Raw genomic sequence first — 18,821 nt, 5'->3', positions numbered from 1 at the left:
ACGAACCAACAATGGCACGGCATGACCGCAGGTTGCCACTCGTTGCCCACGAACGGGCCAGAGCTCGGCTAGTTCAGTAATGTTTGGTCACTCCTGATCGCCTACTTGAAGTGCTAATCCAATTAACTACGTCATTAGGCGAACACCATACCAGATTACATTGCTCATGCAGTGTTTGACACTCCAAATGCATGAGTTCCGCGGTGTGCAATTCGTCAGCTAGGGTACCTGTGAGAACTGTCTGTTCTATAAGTATGTGGGTACCTCACGCCGGCGATCACTACCATTGGTTCTATGTTTTATGCTAGCCTTTCAACTTCGACGCCCGGGTTACAAGGTGCGCCGGCCGGTGGGCGACATGCGCCGGCCGGTGGGCGACATGCACCGGCCGGTGGGCGACGTGCACCGGCCGGTGGGCGACATGCACCGGCCGTTGGGCGACACAGCCGGCCCGTAAATGTCATGTGTCGGCCGCGCAGTGACTCAGGCCGGACGGTGAAAAGCGTGCGCCTGCCAGTCAGAGACATGCGCCGGGAGGTGAGCGACATGTGCCGGCCGGTGAACGATGTATCCTGGCTGGTGAACGACATGCGTCGGGCTCTGAGCCACGTCCGCCGACCACTGAGCCACATCCAGGCGCTGGCAAAACACGTTTGTAGCCTCGCCATGTGTGTCCCTCAACAGTAACTTCGGGCCCACGGCATGGCAAATCTCGCTGTGCCACGTTGTTCAATGGAAACATGTGTAGTCATAGCATTGATGGCTTTATCTAATAGGGCGGTCTGCCTCACGGATAGCGCTGTACACATGAGGCTAACACGTGTATGCGGTGAGGAGACCATGAGGTGGTAACTTCAACCGGATGATAAACTCGCTCATAATGTCAACCCTCCACAAGTCTCCCGAAACTGCGGTGTGCCATGACCACGGCGGAAATCACGCAGGAGTATTGTACCTTTCTCACTGCTATGTACGAGCACCATCTGGCTGGGAATCCAGCGGGCAATTCCCTTGCGAGCTCTCTCGCTTGTCCCCTTCCTGGACTACTCTTGGATGTTGCACTTGTGCGCCAGGCCAGGTGTGCGGGAGAGCAGCTTGCTAAGGCCTACTGTAACCGCAGTGAGTACTTAATTCAGTCTACACAGAAACCTCTCGGCAGCGACCAACCTCTTCATTCAGTTGCAGTAAAATGGGATGCATCAGTGGCCACCCCTCCCCTGCAGCCAGACCTCATTTTCACTCATCCCAATGAACCCGCCACGGTGATCGACCCCGAGAACCGAATACTTCTATGGTATTTGCCCGGCGTTTTGACCGAGCACTACCGGGTACGTTGAGGTGATCGGCCTCTGCGATGCCTTCAGCTGACAATCCCACAGACGGTCATATTGCAAGCCGCAGCGATCCTAAGCCCAATGGTAGAAGCCAATCCCCCGACCGACGATGGCTCGTGGCGGCAGCAAGCCCAATATTTTAGAACACCACGGCCCGGCGATGAGTTCACACCGGGCTCTGTGGCATTCTCCCCCGGGTGGTTCCCCCAAGCTCATAATGTATGTCTTTAATAAAACCGTATCCGCTCATAACTTATGACTCTCAGGAGAGTAATTCGCGGCCCGCAGTGTCTGTGCTTCTCCGGAAGGCTGACTCCGTCGGCCGTGAGTGGCTTGAGGCAATGGTCGAGCCGCACATCATTATCTCCGGCATGCTCCACGTCATGCATCCACAGCTGTATTCCTGCGGCATTGCATCCCTGCAGGCATTGCGAGGCGACCCATCCCGAAGGGTTGTGCTTGACATTTGGAGCAATCCGTTCAATGCCTTGTCGATCATGCTGAACCGGCGCAGCCGCTTACATCAGGACCAGATGTCGTCAAAAGAGTGGTACGACATGTTGCTCTCCGTTGGCGGGGATCCCCACCTGGTTATTCGATTTCCCACAATTCCCCTTGTACTACCATACAAAAGCGGTACAATTGCGACGTTCTCGGGGGCACGCCTTCCTCATGAGGTCCCGGAGTCGCAGGCCGAGCGGGTCTGTGTAGCATACTACATGCGGCCGAATATTCACGCATGGGCACGTGTGGCCATGGCTGGTTGGCGTTATCTATGGGATTAGTGTAGATGATGGTGCCACTCTTGAGCGCGTTCAGCTGCATCAATGAACGGTGGCTTTCTATGACCACATCACATTCATCTGTGATTCTGATGCTAGGAGTCTTGCCGGCGAGACAACCGTATATGCCGGCCACTTAATTCGCCGGCCGGTCAGAAAGCTCCGCCGGCCGGCAAACTTCGTGTATCCGCACTGTGAATCCGCACTTTCCATAGTTGCCCTGGCCTCAGGCGGGGGAGAGGGCCAGTGAACTGCCTTTTCATTTGCACGCCAGTGTGTACACCATAAATCTACATTGCATACAACATATTATAAATTGCCTCGTCCCCTGTCTGCTCGTGTATCAATGATTGGTGGATGTGCAATCCACCGGCGAGCCACCGAATTCCTTCAGCTATGTGCCGACCGCGGCGGGTTGCTGGGTGGCGAGAGCGCGGCGGCATAGAGACAACTCGGCCTCGTTTGCATCTAAGGCTGCATTCCAGAACTCTATCTCCGCCATGATGTACGTGTTCATCGTGTACATGCAGTCGCTAAGCGCTCAAGCCACGCGAGCCCCTCCGCCATCATGTCGTTCGGCATGTGCTTCCTACCAAGAAGGCCCGGTTCGAGGAGCTCCGGTAAGACAGCAAGATTGATTTGCTGAGCATGGTAAGTCGCCTTGTCCTATTGACTCTCTTAGGACAGGCGAGTGTGTCATGATGTAGCCGAACTCACCCGCAGTGTTGCCACTTGCAGCCTCTCTTCCACTTGCCGTAGTTGCTGAGCCGACACCCTCATCTGGTCAGCGATGATCGGACCCATCTCTATCTGGCGTGTGTAGATTCCGTCAAGGACGGTTTCCGGGCTGAGAGCGTCTTGGGAACTGAGATGGTTTTGTGCGACCGCCGGTGGTTCATTCGCCGGCCTGGTGGCTGCAGGGATCGGTGGTTCATTCGCCGGCCTGGTGGCTGCAGGGATCGGCGGTTGCATTTCAGCACCCGCAACCACTGCCACCAAGACCTCCTCATGCTCCCGGCCGGGGGGCGCCATGACCTCCCAGTATTTAGTTAAGGCATGCGCAACACCGTACTCCGAAGCCACTGCAGGCCTCGCGAGCTCCTTCAGGCCGGCCATCAAGGCAGTGAGAGACTGTGCGGGGAATCATGGGCTTGGAATCGTGATATACTTGCAATGAGAACGTACAATTGCGTGTACCAGCTTTGTCAGATCTTCGGCGGAGTTTGCGTCCCGCGCGAGACCATGCATAGCTTCGCCGGCCTTTGGCGCAAAGATGTACCTCTGCGCGGTGTCGAGGAGTTCGGTGATAGCAGCTTCCATTATGAATGGCGAACGGGTTGGTGACTGTAGTGGCCGGAAGTATGTTGGAGATGTGGCTGCCAACTGATCGAATCGTGATCCTGCCACAATCTCACGGACGTCACATGATGATGCCGTCATTGCTCCATGGGCCTGGTGTCAGAAGCACTTACCGAGACACGTGGAATAGATTGCCGAGACAGCCAACATTCCGCACAATGCCCACACAAGCCCCCATCGTTTCTATCCCTCCACGTCACATAGCGTGGGCCTGGTCAATGGCCGTGGTACGATTTGCTACGGGGACCCATTGACTTTCACCTGACGACGATCTAATCGCAGATCAACGCATCCCGTGTAGCCCCTCCGCTCCCGGAGACTTTGCAGATTTACGCCAATTCGGTGGCGTGAGTGTTTCCCACGATATGATGTTCAACTTTCAACTGATCTTCCCGGGGCAGACATGTGGCGGTTGTGACGTCCCGGCCAAATAGATATGTCGTAATCAGGCACATCGCAGGGCGGATCGTGTTGTCTGTTACATACAGGAAAGGTGGACCAGCGATGTAATTTACCAGCCGGATAGCCGGCTGGCCGGCATCATGCTGCTATTCGACTGGGTTGAGAGGCGGGACGGCATCATCGAGGCTCTGTAACTGAATCGTTTACGCCAGCCACCTGTCAAATGCTGCCCTGCTTTTACATTAATGGTTTATGGGCATATGGAGAAGCTGTGTGCATCCTCCTGTGACGGCCGGTGACATTGCATGGATGCATGAGACACTGGGCAGTCTTTGACCGCCGAGCCACTCTGAAATGTATCATTGGTTGGTACAGCGCATGGAATGGCGACCAGAGCTGAGAATCCCCCGCGGGGACGGTACCGGTAGCTAGGAAACAGGCGAAGAACGTGTGATCACAGTCGGTGGGCGTGCAGACTCGGCCGGTGTTCTCAATGCCATGTGTACATAGGCCGGGCCCACCTCACGTTATGGGTAAGTGCTCATGCTGTGAGTAAGTGCCCATAATGGCTTCCTCCTTCGAAGATCTATTTGCATGAGTTAGCCTCTTACTTGTAGACCAAACCCTTGCTTCCTCGCACGCACCGCATTGCCGGCCGAGTGTTCCTCCGAAACGCCCGGCCTGCAGATGCCCTGTTTACACGTGTCCCACTTCCCACCACAAACCAATTCGGTGCTAAAACTTGTTGGCCTACTAATGCTATATATCTGTGGTCCGCCGATCATCCTCATGCTGGTCTGGAAACTGATCACAGCCGGCCGGGCGTGTTGCACAAAGTCTCGGCCGGCGGATGCACAGTCTACATCAGTCTGCCAAGGGACCGCAGCAACTCCCGGCGTGGAATGCTGGTAGAAGTTATGATAAGTGGACTTTTGGTCTGCCGTTTATATAGTGGTATCTTCGGCCCCTACAAACAGCTGGCCGATGGATCACATGTACCGGCCGGCCGGCGCATGCGGGTATAGCGCCGCGTTCGGCCGGCCGAATGCTCCTTATTCACACCGCAGCATTGGAATCTATGTACATATCCATAAACGTCTGCTGTGCATCCCTGTGCAGGCGTTCAAACATTGCAGCTCGCCTTCGGCAGTAGGGTCGGAACCCGGGATAGGTCTCGTTATCCTCCACGCCGGCCATGTCCCGCCATCTCTTACTTTCATGAGTGAAGTATCGTCGGACCGAATCCAGTTCACGTTTGAGGAGACCTGCTTCCTCTTGCAGCCGGTCCACCTTTGAGCGTGCCTGAAACCAATGTACGCGATGGACTGCCCAATTGGTCAGTGGGGCTGCGGGCCGGAGAAGGTCGGAGTACTGACTGACTGCTAGGCCATTATCTCCTATGATGTCGCCTTCGACATCAACGTTCCAGACCCAAGACGGTGATTTATGACGCTGGCCGCGTTTATTGGGCTCTGCTATGGCGGTACTTACCTTTAGGTCATCCGGCTGTAGTGGCTGATATTTTCGGCGATCGGCCTCGGTCATGCCCAGAACCAGCATGGCCGCCCGAGCCCTACGATACACTGCGGCCTGGATCTGGACAGCACGATCGAGCTTTGTCATTGAAGTCCATGCTCGGGTACGCTTGGTGTTCCCTTTGCCATGGCGGACACTGGTACGAAACTGGAAGGACTTCTGCCCAAGTAGCACCCGCAGTTGTTGAAGGGAATCATTAGCCTGGCCCCGCCGAAGCACGATTTCCCGACTGGCAAGAAGCGCGATGCCATGCTCCTCGCGCACGTCCATTGGGAGGTTGGATGGTAGGCCGAGGGCCGTCTCTTCAGATATAGCCCGGCTGTAAGGAGGGGGTGGCCGGCTGCTGAACACTGCCCACGGGCTGTTTGGCTGTCGAGGAACAACAGGGCCTTCATCCTCCCACTCGTTATCTTCATCATCCTCGTTATCCGAGCCCTCTCCTACTACGAAGTGGTTGCGCCGGGCAATTTCATGCGCTCGACTGTGGAAGCGGCGAATTCTAGTCTCCAGGTTCTTCCTCTCCTTCCCCAGCTTTAGGAGCTGCGCCCCGGTGGCCTTGTCCCCAATTTGATTTGCGTGTTTCTTCACTTTAATCCTGCCTGGAGTTGAGATTTAAATCGTCATTTATGAGGAGGACACACGCAACTGTATTTCCTCCAGCTTTAGGCCTTCTGCAATCCAGGCCGCAGTGCCAATCGTGGCATCGTCATCGCCTTCCTGCTCTGTCAATTCCAGTTGAAGTGCAGCCTGGGATGGGGCTATGGTCCACATGAGAAGGCCGTCGGCCGGCTGTTCATACACTACTCACCGATCTGTTTTGGAGGTTGGTATCGGTCCATAACCTTTACGTTTCGGAGGCGTTGCCTCTGCGCCGTATCAAGCTCTGCCTTCCAAGCCTGCAGCCGCAGTGGGCTGACACCTGCTTCCTTCGCCGAGAGGTCGCGCTTCATGTCGGCAAGCACCGGCCGATTAGCTTTGATTTTCCGGCGAAGGGATGTAACTGCCCCGGATGTTAGCATGCGCCGGCCGGTGAATGGGACAGAGACGAACCCATCGTGATCATCTTCTTCCAGTTCCAGTCGTTCATGTGCCGATCGAGTGTTTCTTGCCTGTGAGAAGTGGACATGGTTCTTGTACTACCTGATATGCGATTCATGCATGACCACTGCGTCTCAACGATCTCGCCATCAACCTCGCCGGCCCCGATCATGTACGTCGGCGAGAAGCGATACTCGCACTCTGGTTTGTGGCCGTGGACATGAAAGAGGCCTATACACTTGTAGAGGACAAGACGGGGCGGTATTGAAAGGTACGGGCTGTGCTCAAATCGGGCGTTCATGTGCACACCCCACTGACACATGATGTCGTAAAGTACGATGACCCGGGTACACCCTCGCGATCGGTATTTCAGCGCGTTTGACAGAGAATAGTCCATGTTCATCTGGCGCTCTCCCTTCTGGAAGTTCACCACTGAATGTGGTACAAAGCACCCATGCCTGGAACAGGCCGTCGCACCTATCCCCGTCACGGCGAGCTTGTGCCTGTCGGCATTGGCTTGGGATACAGCCTTATGATCGTTACATGTAGATTTCTATGACACGCGCACTTAGCGTATTTCCTCCGCCATATTGACCTTTACTCACCACGACGACCTCTTTGGCCACTTTGAGATGCTCGGCGTACGGGGTAGGATTGACCATGAACATCTTGCCTGGCATGAGTGGCACATCATTCCCCGGCACACGCATCTTCATTTGCTCAGCGTGGAAATTGCCGTCCATCGCATATCCACGCGCGTACAAGTACCTTGACATTGAGTTAGCGTTCGCCGGCCGGTGGTTGCAAGCCACCTACTCTCTGTCGTCGACCTGCCAGTCATCAGGTATGTTAATACCAGGCTGCGGACAGGCCGCACAGAAATGCGCCAAGTCCCCGTCGCCCGGCGGTCCACGCCAGGCCGGGCCATATCCAAACTCCTTCTTCGCCTGCAGCAGTGTCCACTGCCGGCTGACCCTCGCAAGCTCTCGGTAGCGATCCTAGTGTTTAATTTAGCATCATCGCGTGTTTTCTATTGTAATAGGCTCACAGGGACCTCATGCGGGAATAGTGGGTCTGTCAGCCGGCGTATTCGGCGATAATAATTCATGGCGGTGGTTTTACACTCCAGATTATCCAGCAGGAAGTCATCCAATACCTGGAACGTGAAGCAGGTCCTCGCCTCACGCTGACTGGCGGGATAGAGGCCACAATCGAGCATCTGTAACGTATGACTCTTCGCGCCCAGACAGCCGCACCATCGCACAGGTAAATAGTGGACCCCGGAGGTGTCAACGATCGTCATCATGGCGGCCGGGGACGAGGAGGTGGATCGGCATCGCGAAGCGGGTCGTCCTCGGTGTCTTCTAGGTTCTCCTCATCTTCCTCCGTCTCATCCTCAGCATCTGTTCCACCCCCATCCTGCTGGCCCACGGCCTCCTGGGCGAGGGGGCACTCGCCACCCCGATGGCCTAGATTGATGACTACGCCGACGTCGCGCAGCCATGCCGGGGCCCAGTACCCATCCAGTTTCCACCGCTCGACACGATGAAAAGGTGTCCGGCGATGTGAGGCCAAGCAGCAAGACGCGCAGTAGATGGGCCATCCGATACAAGATAGGCACTTCCAGACTCCTCCGCCGGTGTTACAACCAGAGCAGATGAAGCCCCCGTCAGCACCAGTGGTTGGGTGTTCGCACTGGGCATAGACGGCTTTCAAATAGTCGTGTTGGAGGGGAATCCACTCCCGGAGCATGTCGGGTTGGGTCTGGCGAATTGAATCAGAGTCCGCGCTGCCCCCCAAATATGACATCAAGTACCTGTGGGGCTGCCTTTCGAACGTCCAAAAAATCGAATATGTTGTGTCCAACGGGTGGGCTATCATGACGAAGAGAGCTTGTGTCTTGGGTTGATGTTCGAGTGCTCCGATGCGGCGTTGGCGGAGGGGTTTGCAAACCTTCATTCCGCACTTGCACCAGCCGCGTTTTCACACCTCGAGTGGTACGGGTCCTACTAAATGCAAGCTCTACCACGCTATGTGAGCTCGCTCTGGGCTTGAGCCTCACCATAGAGAGAATATGTCAGGAAGGTCACTGAGCTGAGGCAATGTGATTCACGGTCCGGCCGGAGGACTCTGAGTCGCGGGGCGGCAGCAGACAAATGAGGGGCAACAGTCAACAAATGCTCACAGAGTCCGATATTTTTCCCTGTCACGACACTCAACGAAATGCAGCAGGTCACGCAATGGTGCGGCCGGTCACTTCCCGAGTTCAACGGGACCGGGTATCGACAATCATATCTGGGGGACGATCTGAACAGCGATCCACAGTATCCCCGTGGATCTTGGGCCTGAGATTGGGATCGCAATCAGACTCTAGCGACTATCGGAGATCATATCCTACCGGCCGCAGCTCAGTTCCGGGCGTATACAGTCATGCGGCCGGCTTTAGTGTCGGCCCGACCATTCAGCCAGGTCACGTGTCCGGCCCAACCGACGCTGTCGCCGGATGCCTCGGACTAAGGCAGATCTGCAAAGCGATTTGCATGAGTAGCTCCTCGGCCTCGATCAGTGCAGTCGAGAAGCGCAAGTTAGCGCGGTAAGACAATCTGACACCCGCCCCCCCGGCCGCTCGTTGGCGACCGGGCCGGACCGGCCATTATGTTGGGCACGGTTGACCGGGGCAAGTAGAGTGCCAATTCTCGGGGCACCAATCAGATGAAAATATTGGGGGAGTCACAGCGATGTGATTCTCAAGTCCACGCACCCATCTTAATCGGCCGACGTGGCGGCCGGCCATGTTTGCAACGAGCCGGCCGGGGAGTGACCTGCGAGAACCATGTTCACTGTAGACGAGGATACTGACAAATTATACGAGCTATGGGTATCATTTGAAAGCTCTACGTGCGCTGCGTCGTACTGAAATCCTGGGCAAGACGGGATGAAGGCCTGTTGACCATTACTGGCTCAATCACCCTGCGCGTATCTCCCAGACTTTAATAGACGCCGAGGCTTCCTGAGCAACCCAGCACGCAAGTCCTCAACCTTTACTGCATTCAATCGCTTCGTGCAGCCCACTCCACATCCGTGATGGCCCCGACCAGCTTCTGGCAAAAACGCGACATCGTAATCCTCGCCGACAACCTTCAGGACTGGAAGGATGCTGAGGGAGATGATGAACGTCAGGAGGAGCTGGTCAAAAATACCATAGAAAGGCTCCAGGATCTCCGAGATTATCAGTTCGACAGAGAGACTCGAGAGGTACGCAGGGGGACATGACACGAGACACACCTTGCTCACTGTTCACAGCTCGTGGCAAAGTGGTATACGGACCAAAGGGAGGAACGCGAGAAGCTGAGGAAGGAGATGTTCAAGCTAGGGAAGGATGTCAGCTGGCAGACGGTCGCAGCGAGGGAGAGGGAGGGCGACCTTGCGGATATCATCGCTGATCTGGGTCAGGGCAGGGAGAAGGATCCAAAAGTATACTTATCCCTTTACCAGACTGCCCGCTCCAAGCTGTGCAAGGGCATCTCAAAGAAGGAAGAGGAGGACTACCGTGCCACGGCGGACCTATGGAACCGGACAGAGTGGCCGCCCGACCTGCAGCAAAAGACGCTCCTGAGACACGGGACCGACATGGTCCTGGACTTCCAGAGGATTATGTACAGGAAGACCGGGCTGAGGACGTTCATCCTGGGCTTCGTGAAGGCTGACAATGGCCGGCCGGGAATTGTGCAGTACGTATGTGCCTCGGTGTGCCTATTAACTCCCCAAACTAACGGCACCCCAGATTCGACTTCAATGATCAATTACCCATCAACGGAGAAGAAGGCAGGGAACCGCCGAAGTTCGTCGACGCCTACCCGGACTTCAAGCGGGGCCATACGTACGAGATGTGGAAGAAGTATGCGGAAGACGTGATGGGTGAGTGGCCGGGATGCAGCGTCATGGGAAAGGCACTAATACCAATGGTACAAGATGGCGATGGCTTTCCCGCCGACGGGCAACTCGGCGCGGCGCAGCTCATCGCGAATCTCGACTGGGAGCTCGACGAAGACAGGTATCCTCTGCTACCTGACGCCGATCACGAGTGTTTTGCCAAGACTGACACGAAGCGAGCCGTCCTCGGAACGTTCGTTCGTATGACATACAGTGCGTGCCACCTCCTACAGCATTACTACGTGCTTACGACCCGCCGGCCAGGACGGTACACCGGCCGGCCAAAGGCCAAGGTACCCTGGCAATCCTTGTCGGAGGAGTCGGACACGTTCATTGACGAGGCCTTTCTTCCCGCCGGGCATGTTCTCAGTGATCCAAACAAGATGCGGGTTGGTGACCTGGATGCCATCCTGAAGCATTGGCGCGAGCGGCAGGATGACCAAGGTAATCTGCTGGTCTTCAGATTCAAGGCCTGGAGGAACTCGAATCGCGAGGTGGTGGTGATCGACGAGAGCAACGAGGAGCGCTACTCAGACGACGAGAGCTCGTCGAGCGACGAAGAGCCTCCGCCAAAACGGGCGCCGGCCGGCCGGCCGCCTGCCCCGGCCCGGCGACAAAAGCGATCGCCAACGCCAGACAGTAGCGACGCTGAGGCAGAGTTTTTCCAGGGCGGGGACATCGACAAGAGCTACAACTCGTTGTTTGAAGACCCCGCCGGCAGCGATGATGATGACCAAGAACCGTCTCCGCCGCGGCTCACGAAAGCGGACAAGGGCAAGGCCCGGGCCAATGCGGCGAGCCCATCTCGCCCGGCATCTTTTCTGCGCGGTCCGTCCAACGCCACCACCAACCAAGCGGACCGTCCGGCGAAGCCTGCCAAAGATGTCAGCCAGAAGCCGACATCTGCTACCGCTAAGAAGACGACGTTCAGGCCGGCGTTTCCCCCGGGCACTGGTCCCGGCCGCGGCTCAAAGACGAAAGGGGAGAACAAGGGCACGAAGGACAGATCGGCCAGCAATCCCAACACCACGGGTCCGAGTGCTGAGCCCGCCGCCGTGCAGAAGGCGACTGCTAGGCCCAAACCACGTGCGATATTCATCGGTCTTCGACCCATTGACGTGCTCACATTGAACACAGGTCCGCGACGGCAGCCGGCCGCCGAGCCCGATCCCACGGAGGATGCTGCAGAGGCGCCTCCAGATGAACGGCGGAAGGCACGGCGAAGCGACGAGGATCAAACCGCTGGAGCAAGGCCAGCAAAGCCCAAGCCTGGTGAGCGGACAATGTCCTCAGCGTACCGGACAATACACTTACCATAAGCACAGTTCCCCGACACAAGGTCCCTAAGCCCGCGGCCGACGCAGATGGAGCAGAAGGGGCGCCGGTAAATGAATCGAAGGCCGCTCCGGCACGTGGGGCATCAGGAAAAATCAATCTGTCTTTTCCTTACTTATCATGCCATATTATGCGCATTGAAGGCAATTAGCACGCTTAAGAACATGAAGATTGATTTACACAAGTCTACCTTTTAACCGTGTCTATAAAGGTCCCCTAATTCCATTTATGAAGGCTTTAGTTGAATGAAGACCCGTGATGGAGCCCTTTTTCTTTGTACTTAATTGTGCTTTTGCCACTGACTTTGTCTTCAGGGTACTCAAATTATTTACAAATATGCACCTTGTGCATTGGCTGCGACCGAGATGACGATGATATTGGTAAGCTTACAACAATGTTCAGTACTACGCATACAACATGATGATGACACTGCAGTGAAGACTGTGTACAGTAATCATCTTGGACTAGCAGGTCCACAACTGTGAAACCGAGACTCGGAGCAAGTACACGTACCACACAGAGCCTGAGGACAGCGCGAGCAGAGCGAGCGACGTACGAGTGACCTACAAAGGAGGAGTACTAGTAGTACACGAGACCATAAATACTAGAGCTAGATGATTGAATGAGCAATTACTTTGATCATGCAGACGACTGATTGACTTACCTTGGAAGTCTGGAGTCATCAGTTGAACACCATTCTACTAGCCTAGTCAAGCCCCGCCATTCGTGGATGTGCCACTGGCAGGGTCTGGGGAATGCTGAATGGGATCATGTAGGTGACAAGTGACGGCTGAATACTCACCTTCTCCGGACCCGTGGAGTTCATCGATCTCAGCCTGAGCCCCTTCACCGCCCTCGCCAGTGACTCCGACGCCCCCTTCGTCCTCAGTCTCGCCCTGTCCACCCACTTCGCCGCCGTCAGAGCCGTCAGAGTCGCGCCGTCGGTGCTTCCTCCTCGACATCGAAGTCGACGCTCCTGCACCACGAGTCTTCCTCGATGGACTGGGTGGATTCTTCGCCGCCTGTGACGAGTCCTGTGTCTTCGCGCTCTTCGACGAGCTGGACGGCCTGCCCGCGGTCGATGTCGTGGTGGGTTGACTGCCCTTCTTTGCTGTGCTCGACGACGGCTTCGTCGCAGCCTTCGACATGCCGGCGGGCTCGTTGCCGCTGCTCTGCGGCTTTGATGCGCGCAACTGGAGCATCGGGATGAAGCTGCGCGGCTCCTCATCGCTGACCATCGTCACCTCGACTGCGTTGACTGCGTTGGGGCCAGCGTTAAGACGATTGCTGTATGTGTGGTCAGTAAAGATCTCCGTCTGGATCCAGAGCTTACCTGATGTGCTTCCATATGAGCTCCTGCGTCTCTTTGAGGTACTCGCCCGCGCGCTCTTCCAGAGTCTCTAGAATGGCCATTGTACCATCCCACCTATGGCTAGTGAGCATTCACCATTTGCAATCGAACGCAAGAATGACTCACTTGCCCGCGAATAGCTTGCTGGAGAAGAAGATCGACTGGTTGTGCGCCACCACCTCCATCAACGCCGCTTCAATCTATTATACACATCAATCAGTAGCTTGACGTAGGGCAGGAACTCGACGAAGATGAGACGTACCGCGTTGCACGCGAGGGCGATGAGGTTGAAGGGCACCTTGCTGAACTCGTCCAGGGCCGCATTAATGTTCGCATCGCCACGTCCTGCCAGGCCGTAGTACTGGTAGACGAGCTCAGGGATGCATTCGTTTCGGAATGGCTCCGTGGGCTCGACCCTGGTACGCTAGGATCGCAGTGAGTTCGCTCTGATGTGCTGACCCTGTGTGCACACGTACCTCTCGATCCAGGTTTTTCTTCCGGTCGAAGTGATACTCTACGCCCCCGAAGACGAAGTTCGCGATGTTGCGTGTCCCGTTACGTGTCCCGGTAACATCATTCACTACCGTGGGGTGCGTCTCGAGAAGCCAAACGACGACCTCGGTCCTTTGAGCGACTGACAGCCCGCCAAGCTTGAAGGTCTGCTCTATCACTTGCTTCGCCTTCCTCTTGAGCTCGTTCCGAGTTTGTGATGCGCAAGTCCAGACCTGGAAAGGATCAGAGCCTCCGACTGTAGTGGATTACAATGAGTGTGGGCTCACCACGGCGTAGGTGTTCGCTCTCAACACGGCTCGTTCCGGGTCCTCATCATCATCCGAGCTCGCGCCGCGACCCGCTTTCTTCTTGTCTTTCTTCGGGCCTTCCAGCAGCCGGAACGCGGCCTTGATGTCGGCAGCATGTTCGCCAGTCCCTCGTCTGTCATAAGCGTTGCGAACACTGTCACTGATTAGTACATCCCTCTTTGGCAGCCGTATGGACGCGACTGAAGCCTCCTTCGTCCACGCCGAATTTAGCGCAATGCGTAGTCGCAGACAGTTCTGCGCGGCCGAGACGAGAGTCCTAACTTTGACTGGTAAGTCGGTGACCTTGGCGCGACTTCTGCTGTCTCGTTCACCACCCGTCGAGTTGGTGAGAGCCGGCTTGGGTTTCGCCTTCGTCTCGGACACGAGCTGCACGTAGATGTGATGCTGATCGCCACTGATAAACCAAGAAAGATACTCACTATCACGTCACCCTCATCCTCCGACTCTTGAGACTCTACATCGTCAGCCTCGGCCTCGTCCCCACTCTCGCCCTCATCTTCATCCTCGACCTCATCTTCATCGATCTCATCCTCATCAACTTCGCTCTCATTCTTGCCTTCGCCATCGCTGACTCCGTCTTCTTCGAGCTCATGCTCACTGCTGACCGCGTCATCCTTGTCCGTTGCTCGGCCTTTGCCCTTGTCCTGTCGATGTGAAACCATGTTTCTCCGCTTGTGCACGGTACGAGATGGCTGCTTACCTTTCCACTCGCCGACAGCGCTTTCGGTTTGGCAGTACCATGGGGCGACTTGCCACCAGCAGACTTGGCAGTACCATGGGGCGACTTGCCACCGGCAGATTTGGCAGACTTAGGTATGGCGGACTTCAGCTCACTTCTCTTGCTACTACTGCCAGTGTCCCCACGGGCTTCACGCCGTCCTCTGACTACAGAATTAGTAGCTTAGCCAGTATTAATGTGGATTTATGAGAGAACTTACCTAGTATTCCCACAAAATCTTCCTCGGCGGGATCCAAGGACGTCTTGGGTCTTGCAAATTTACCGTACGCGGGTTTCGGTTTGGCTTCGTATAAACGCGACGAGCTAGTCAGTAAGGTGTACCGCGCCGACCATGATTACCGCGTACGTCGAGCAGCTTTACGCTGTTGAGTCGTGTGATCGTCCATCTCCACATCCTCCGGTGTGCCTTCACCCGCCTTATCCTGCTCGTCATCTTCCACCTCCTCGTCCTCCATCACGGCGCGCTTCTTCTTTTTTGCTTTTGGTAGCTCTTCATCAGTGGATGATTTGTTTTCTTCGTCCATCATCTTCGACACATTCTTCCGTACCTCTACCACGCCACGTCAGCAATACCAACTTTTAGGTTCATTGCAGCACGGGGTCACTCACCAGTGCGTTTCTCCTTCGTCATCTCCTGTGTTTTCTTCTTAGCTACCGCCTCGCTCGCCTTGCGTTTTGCGGGCTGAGTGTTTTTCTTGGAGCCGCCTGCGCCCTGGCTCTTGGTCGATCTAGTGGTCCTCGGGTTCTCGGAAGCTTGTTCGGCTGCGTCCGACCGGGTGACCCGCTTGCCCATACCTGCACACGAAGGGAGGGGAGACAGGAGATAGACTGTGGTGATGAGAAAGAAAAAGACACACCGTGGATGCTTACCAGCCGAGACGGTGTGAACTTCAGCGATCGACGTCCGTGATGCTCACAGAGCCCGAGCGCTATTAACCATGGGAAAGCGCTCATAATATTCGTCAAAACGCCTCGGTTGAGTCAAGGCGACTGAAGCTACATAGGTACATCAAATAAAAGTGGTGTTAGCAGCCTAACCGTCACGCTGCTCTCAATATTTGCATAAATGCCCATAGTATTGCCAAGCCCCCTTTCTCCTCGTACATCAGTACGTATCCGTACACTGTCCACAGCCATAAATCCAACCTACTGCCTGTTTATCCCGCATCGTCGAATCGACACTCTACTCTGGACGGATTGCGCACGTCGTGGTACGAGCGTAGATTGTCAGGGCGTGCCTGTCTCGCGCCGCACAAATCTGCCCAGGTGCAGCCCGTTCTTCTCTGCTGGGAGACGAAGTGCAAATCCACTCACGCAGGCGCACGGTTTGTACGAATTCGAAAATTCGTTCGCTCTCTTCGGCCGGAGCCGACCGAGGATGGCAAAGACAACATATTCGAACGTCGTAGACTGCGGTAAGTCTTCCGTGGTGTTCATTCCCGTACGTCAGAGGGAGCGTCATCGACAGGCGACATCGACAGGCGAGCAAGCGCGGTGCGCCCGGACTCCTAGAGGGCGGAGGCGGTGGGCTGTGGTCTTTCGGGCTCGTGGAGGGCTCATGGAAGGCGTGGCGGCGCTCGCAGATGGTGGGGTTGGCGGCCTGCAGCCAACAAGCGGGGCACTCACCTGCTTGGTGGCCCTACTGGCCGTAACCGGGTGTACCCTCGTGCCCTCGTTGCCTCTAACTTCCCGTTAGCTCTAGCAACGGCTTTCCCGCGTCGCTGGAGCTCGCTGTTGCCGACCAGTACTTACACATACGACTGATGCTGGCGAGTGGCGGAGAGTGGCGGGTAGGGTTCGCGCCACAAAAAGGTGACTCGTACCCGTACCCGCAAACCGCGCGGGTTCCGCTGACCCGTGCTCTGCACTAGCACTGTAGACGAGTGCACGATGGATGATTCTTGTGCCTGCGCACCGTCTGAAGCCGCCTCCTGGTTTCATCGACGTGGCGCCGTCCCTGTGCGTTCGGCTTAGGGAGACATGGTCAGTCTTCGCTGTGTTGCATGTATTCGGTCAACACGTACCCCGAGCATCGTGCTTGACCTGCCTCGCCATCGGTACACCTCGTAGCTGGGTCGTCTTGCCTTGCTGCCGCAGTGGCAATGCTCCCATTTCCCGTTTACCCAGGGCGCCAGCACTGGAGCGCGGGTTGGGGACGGTGTACAGCGAGTTGCGCTGCATGTTGCATAGCGCGACTCGGTACTTGCACGAGTGTATGTAGGATGTCCATGGCTTTAGCTCCAAATGGTTAGCTAGCTGGATGTAGCGGATACGGCGGTCAGGGTCTCTGCTCCAGCCGTTTTGGGGCACGTCAGACCACTTGTAGGGCTCGAGTACGACTCGTGGGTACGCTCTGGTGGCATTATGAGACAGTGCAAGCGGTTGGAGGAGGATGCACGGGTGCGAGAGCAAGTCGGGGGCGGAGCTTCACAGCGGACTCGACTCGATAAAGGGCGATATGCTCACCAAAGTAAAGATGTGGCCCTGCTCGATTGGAAAAGTGCGGGAATCGGCTATGGACTCGCCTCGGTCGTGTACACCGGCGTGTGCAGGCGGCGTGATCAGGAACGGCTGGGCGAGTGCGCGAGGAGGGCAACGAGACATCGGAAGGACGAACTCTCTCGCCCGCTCTCGCCCACTCCCTGGTCGCCATCCTCGCTCGCAAGTCCATGCACCTCCCTGTCTGCATGTTCTCCTTCTCGCCTGCCTGCCTGCTGCCCACCATCTCAGAGCCCTCGCACGCCCACTGGCTGTCCATCGGGCCGAGTTCACCGTCGATGTTGGCGGTGAACCGCGGATACGATACCGTCGGTCTCGCGTCCTCGCGCCCGGGCTTGTTGCCCTGCCCGCACCCGTGCCCGTGGTTCACTCGGAGCCGGGCAACTGTCCTGTGTGCTCGTCAACAACGCTGTGCGCGTCGCGCTTGCACGCTTTGTGTTGCCGCGCCCCGGTGCGCGCGGTCTATTTGCGCTTGCTCGCGCCCGTGCCAGTGCCGTCGACCTTGCCTACACCCTCGCCCGCCGTCCATTCGCAGGCTGCGTTTGCACGCAGGACATTTGCCCTGCGTGCTCGCTGTCGCCGTGTGTGTCGCATTGCCGCGCCCGGCCACCGACTCGTCCTCGCTCGCCCGCCGTTCTCCTCTGGCCCTCGACAGTCTTATGCGCACGTGGCCTGTTCATCGGCCGTCTCTGCGTGCTGGGCATTCGCCCAGCGCGCTGGCCGTCGGTGTGTGTGCTGTCGTCGTGTGTTGTACACGGTGCCGCCTAGCCCCACCTATTCGTCCGCGTGCGGTCAGTTTGCTGGCTGCGTTTTCACGCAGGGCGTTCAACCTGCGTGCTCACCGTCAGTGTGTCATGCTGCGTAACAACGCCCGCCCGCCCGCTCGACCACCCGCTCGTCTGTCCTCTCTCATGCCCGCCCCCTCGTCTACTCGCCCTTCCGCCTTCCCGTCCGTTCGCTCGCGTGCTTGTCTTCCCACCTGCGTGTGCGTTCACCGGCCGTGTCTGCGTGCTGGGCAATAGCCCAGCACACTCGTGGTCACGGTGTGTTTTGTCGTCCGCCCGCTCGCTCTCCCGTCCCTCGTCCACTCGTTTGCTCGTCAGTTCACTTATCTGAGGCTTTGCTCGCCCACTCACCGCTGGCCCTGCCGACCCACCGACTCGTCCTCGCTCGCCCGCCGTTCTCCTCTGGCCCTCGACAGTCTTATGCGCACGTGGCCTGTTCATCGGCCGTCTCTGCGTGCTGGGCATTCGCCCAGCGCGCTGGCCGTCGGTGTGTGTGCTGTCGTCGTGTGTTGTACACGGTGCCGCCTATCCCCACCTATTCGTCCGCGTGCGGTCAGTTTGCTGGCTGCGTTTTCACGCAGGGCGTTCAACCTGCGTGCTCACCGTCAGTGTGTCATGCTGCGTAACAACGCCCGCCCGCCCGCTCGACCACCCGCTCGTCTGTCCTCTCTCATGCCCGCCCCCTCGTCTACTCGCCCTTCCGCCTTCCCGTCCGTTCGCTCGCGTGCTTGTCTTCCCACCTGCGTGTGCGTTCACCGGCCGTGTCTGCGTGCTGGGCAATAGCCCAGCACACTCGTGGTCACGGTGTGTTTTGTCGTCCGCCCGCTCGCTCTCCCGTCCCTCGTCCACTCGTTTGCTCGTCAGTTCACTTATCTGAGGCTTTGCTCGCCCACTCACCGCTAGCCCT

The 18,821-nt window shown here is 57.0% G+C and overlaps 6 protein-coding genes across 6 annotated transcripts; 2 read left to right on the top strand and 4 right to left on the bottom strand.

Moving 5' to 3' along the window:
- Positions 1–1,253: 1,253 nt before the first annotated feature.
- Positions 1,254–2,101, top strand: B0H18DRAFT_831458 (uncharacterized protein; the record flags this gene model as incomplete). Its single annotated transcript, XM_048039401.1, has 3 exons — positions 1,254–1,328; positions 1,380–1,553; positions 1,601–2,101. Coding segments are annotated over 3 exons (750 nt in total), but the record flags the coding sequence as incomplete, so codon positions are not given.
- A 528-nt stretch (positions 2,102–2,629) lies between these two features.
- B0H18DRAFT_1128975 (uncharacterized protein) lies at positions 2,630–3,436 on the bottom strand (the record flags this gene model as incomplete). Its single annotated transcript, XM_048035377.1, has 3 exons — positions 2,630–2,782; positions 2,834–3,247; positions 3,302–3,436. The coding sequence occupies 3 exons, from the start codon at positions 3,434–3,436 to the stop codon at positions 2,630–2,632; spliced, it is 702 nt and encodes a 233-aa protein (XP_047884892.1).
- A 1,497-nt stretch (positions 3,437–4,933) lies between these two features.
- On the bottom strand, positions 4,934–7,763 carry B0H18DRAFT_893336 (uncharacterized protein; the record flags this gene model as incomplete). The annotated part of the gene is made up of 8 exons (XM_048041365.1): positions 4,934–5,202; positions 5,254–6,012; positions 6,055–6,171; positions 6,222–6,413; positions 6,464–7,004; positions 7,057–7,219; positions 7,268–7,449; positions 7,500–7,763. Coding segments are annotated over 8 exons (2,487 nt in total), but the record flags the coding sequence as incomplete, so codon positions are not given.
- A 134-nt stretch (positions 7,764–7,897) lies between these two features.
- B0H18DRAFT_833448 (uncharacterized protein) lies at positions 7,898–8,077 on the bottom strand (the record flags this gene model as incomplete). The annotated part of the gene is made up of 1 exon (XM_048039427.1): positions 7,898–8,077. A coding segment is annotated over one exon (180 nt), but the record flags the coding sequence as incomplete, so codon positions are not given.
- A 1,458-nt stretch (positions 8,078–9,535) lies between these two features.
- B0H18DRAFT_1128972 (uncharacterized protein) lies at positions 9,536–11,916 on the top strand (the record flags this gene model as incomplete). The annotated part of the gene is made up of 8 exons (XM_048035376.1): positions 9,536–9,706; positions 9,755–10,182; positions 10,236–10,369; positions 10,424–10,597; positions 10,649–11,470; positions 11,522–11,656; positions 11,710–11,821; positions 11,871–11,916. 8 exons carry the CDS (start codon positions 9,536–9,538, stop codon positions 11,914–11,916), a joined length of 2,022 nt encoding a protein of 673 aa, XP_047884889.1.
- A 513-nt stretch (positions 11,917–12,429) lies between these two features.
- Positions 12,430–16,811, bottom strand: B0H18DRAFT_1128971 (uncharacterized protein; the record flags this gene model as incomplete). The annotated part of the gene is made up of 13 exons (XM_048035375.1): positions 12,430–12,467; positions 12,522–13,006; positions 13,053–13,145; positions 13,197–13,270; positions 13,333–13,494; positions 13,547–13,795; positions 13,850–14,257; positions 14,311–14,535; positions 14,592–14,776; positions 14,830–14,913; positions 14,977–15,180; positions 15,240–15,425; positions 16,655–16,811. 13 exons carry the CDS (start codon positions 16,809–16,811, stop codon positions 12,430–12,432), a joined length of 2,550 nt encoding a protein of 849 aa, XP_047884888.1.
- Between the last annotated feature and the right edge of the window lie 2,010 nt (positions 16,812–18,821).

The sequence above is a fragment of the Fomitopsis serialis genome (assembly GCF_022376445.1).
Source record: "Fomitopsis serialis strain Sig1Antser10 chromosome Unknown B0H18scaffold_354, whole genome shotgun sequence".
NCBI classification, from domain to species: domain Eukaryota; kingdom Fungi; phylum Basidiomycota; class Agaricomycetes; order Polyporales; family Fomitopsidaceae; genus Fomitopsis; species Fomitopsis serialis.
Note: the sequence above shows the minus strand (reverse complement) of the source record. Positions and strands in the feature narration are given on the sequence as shown.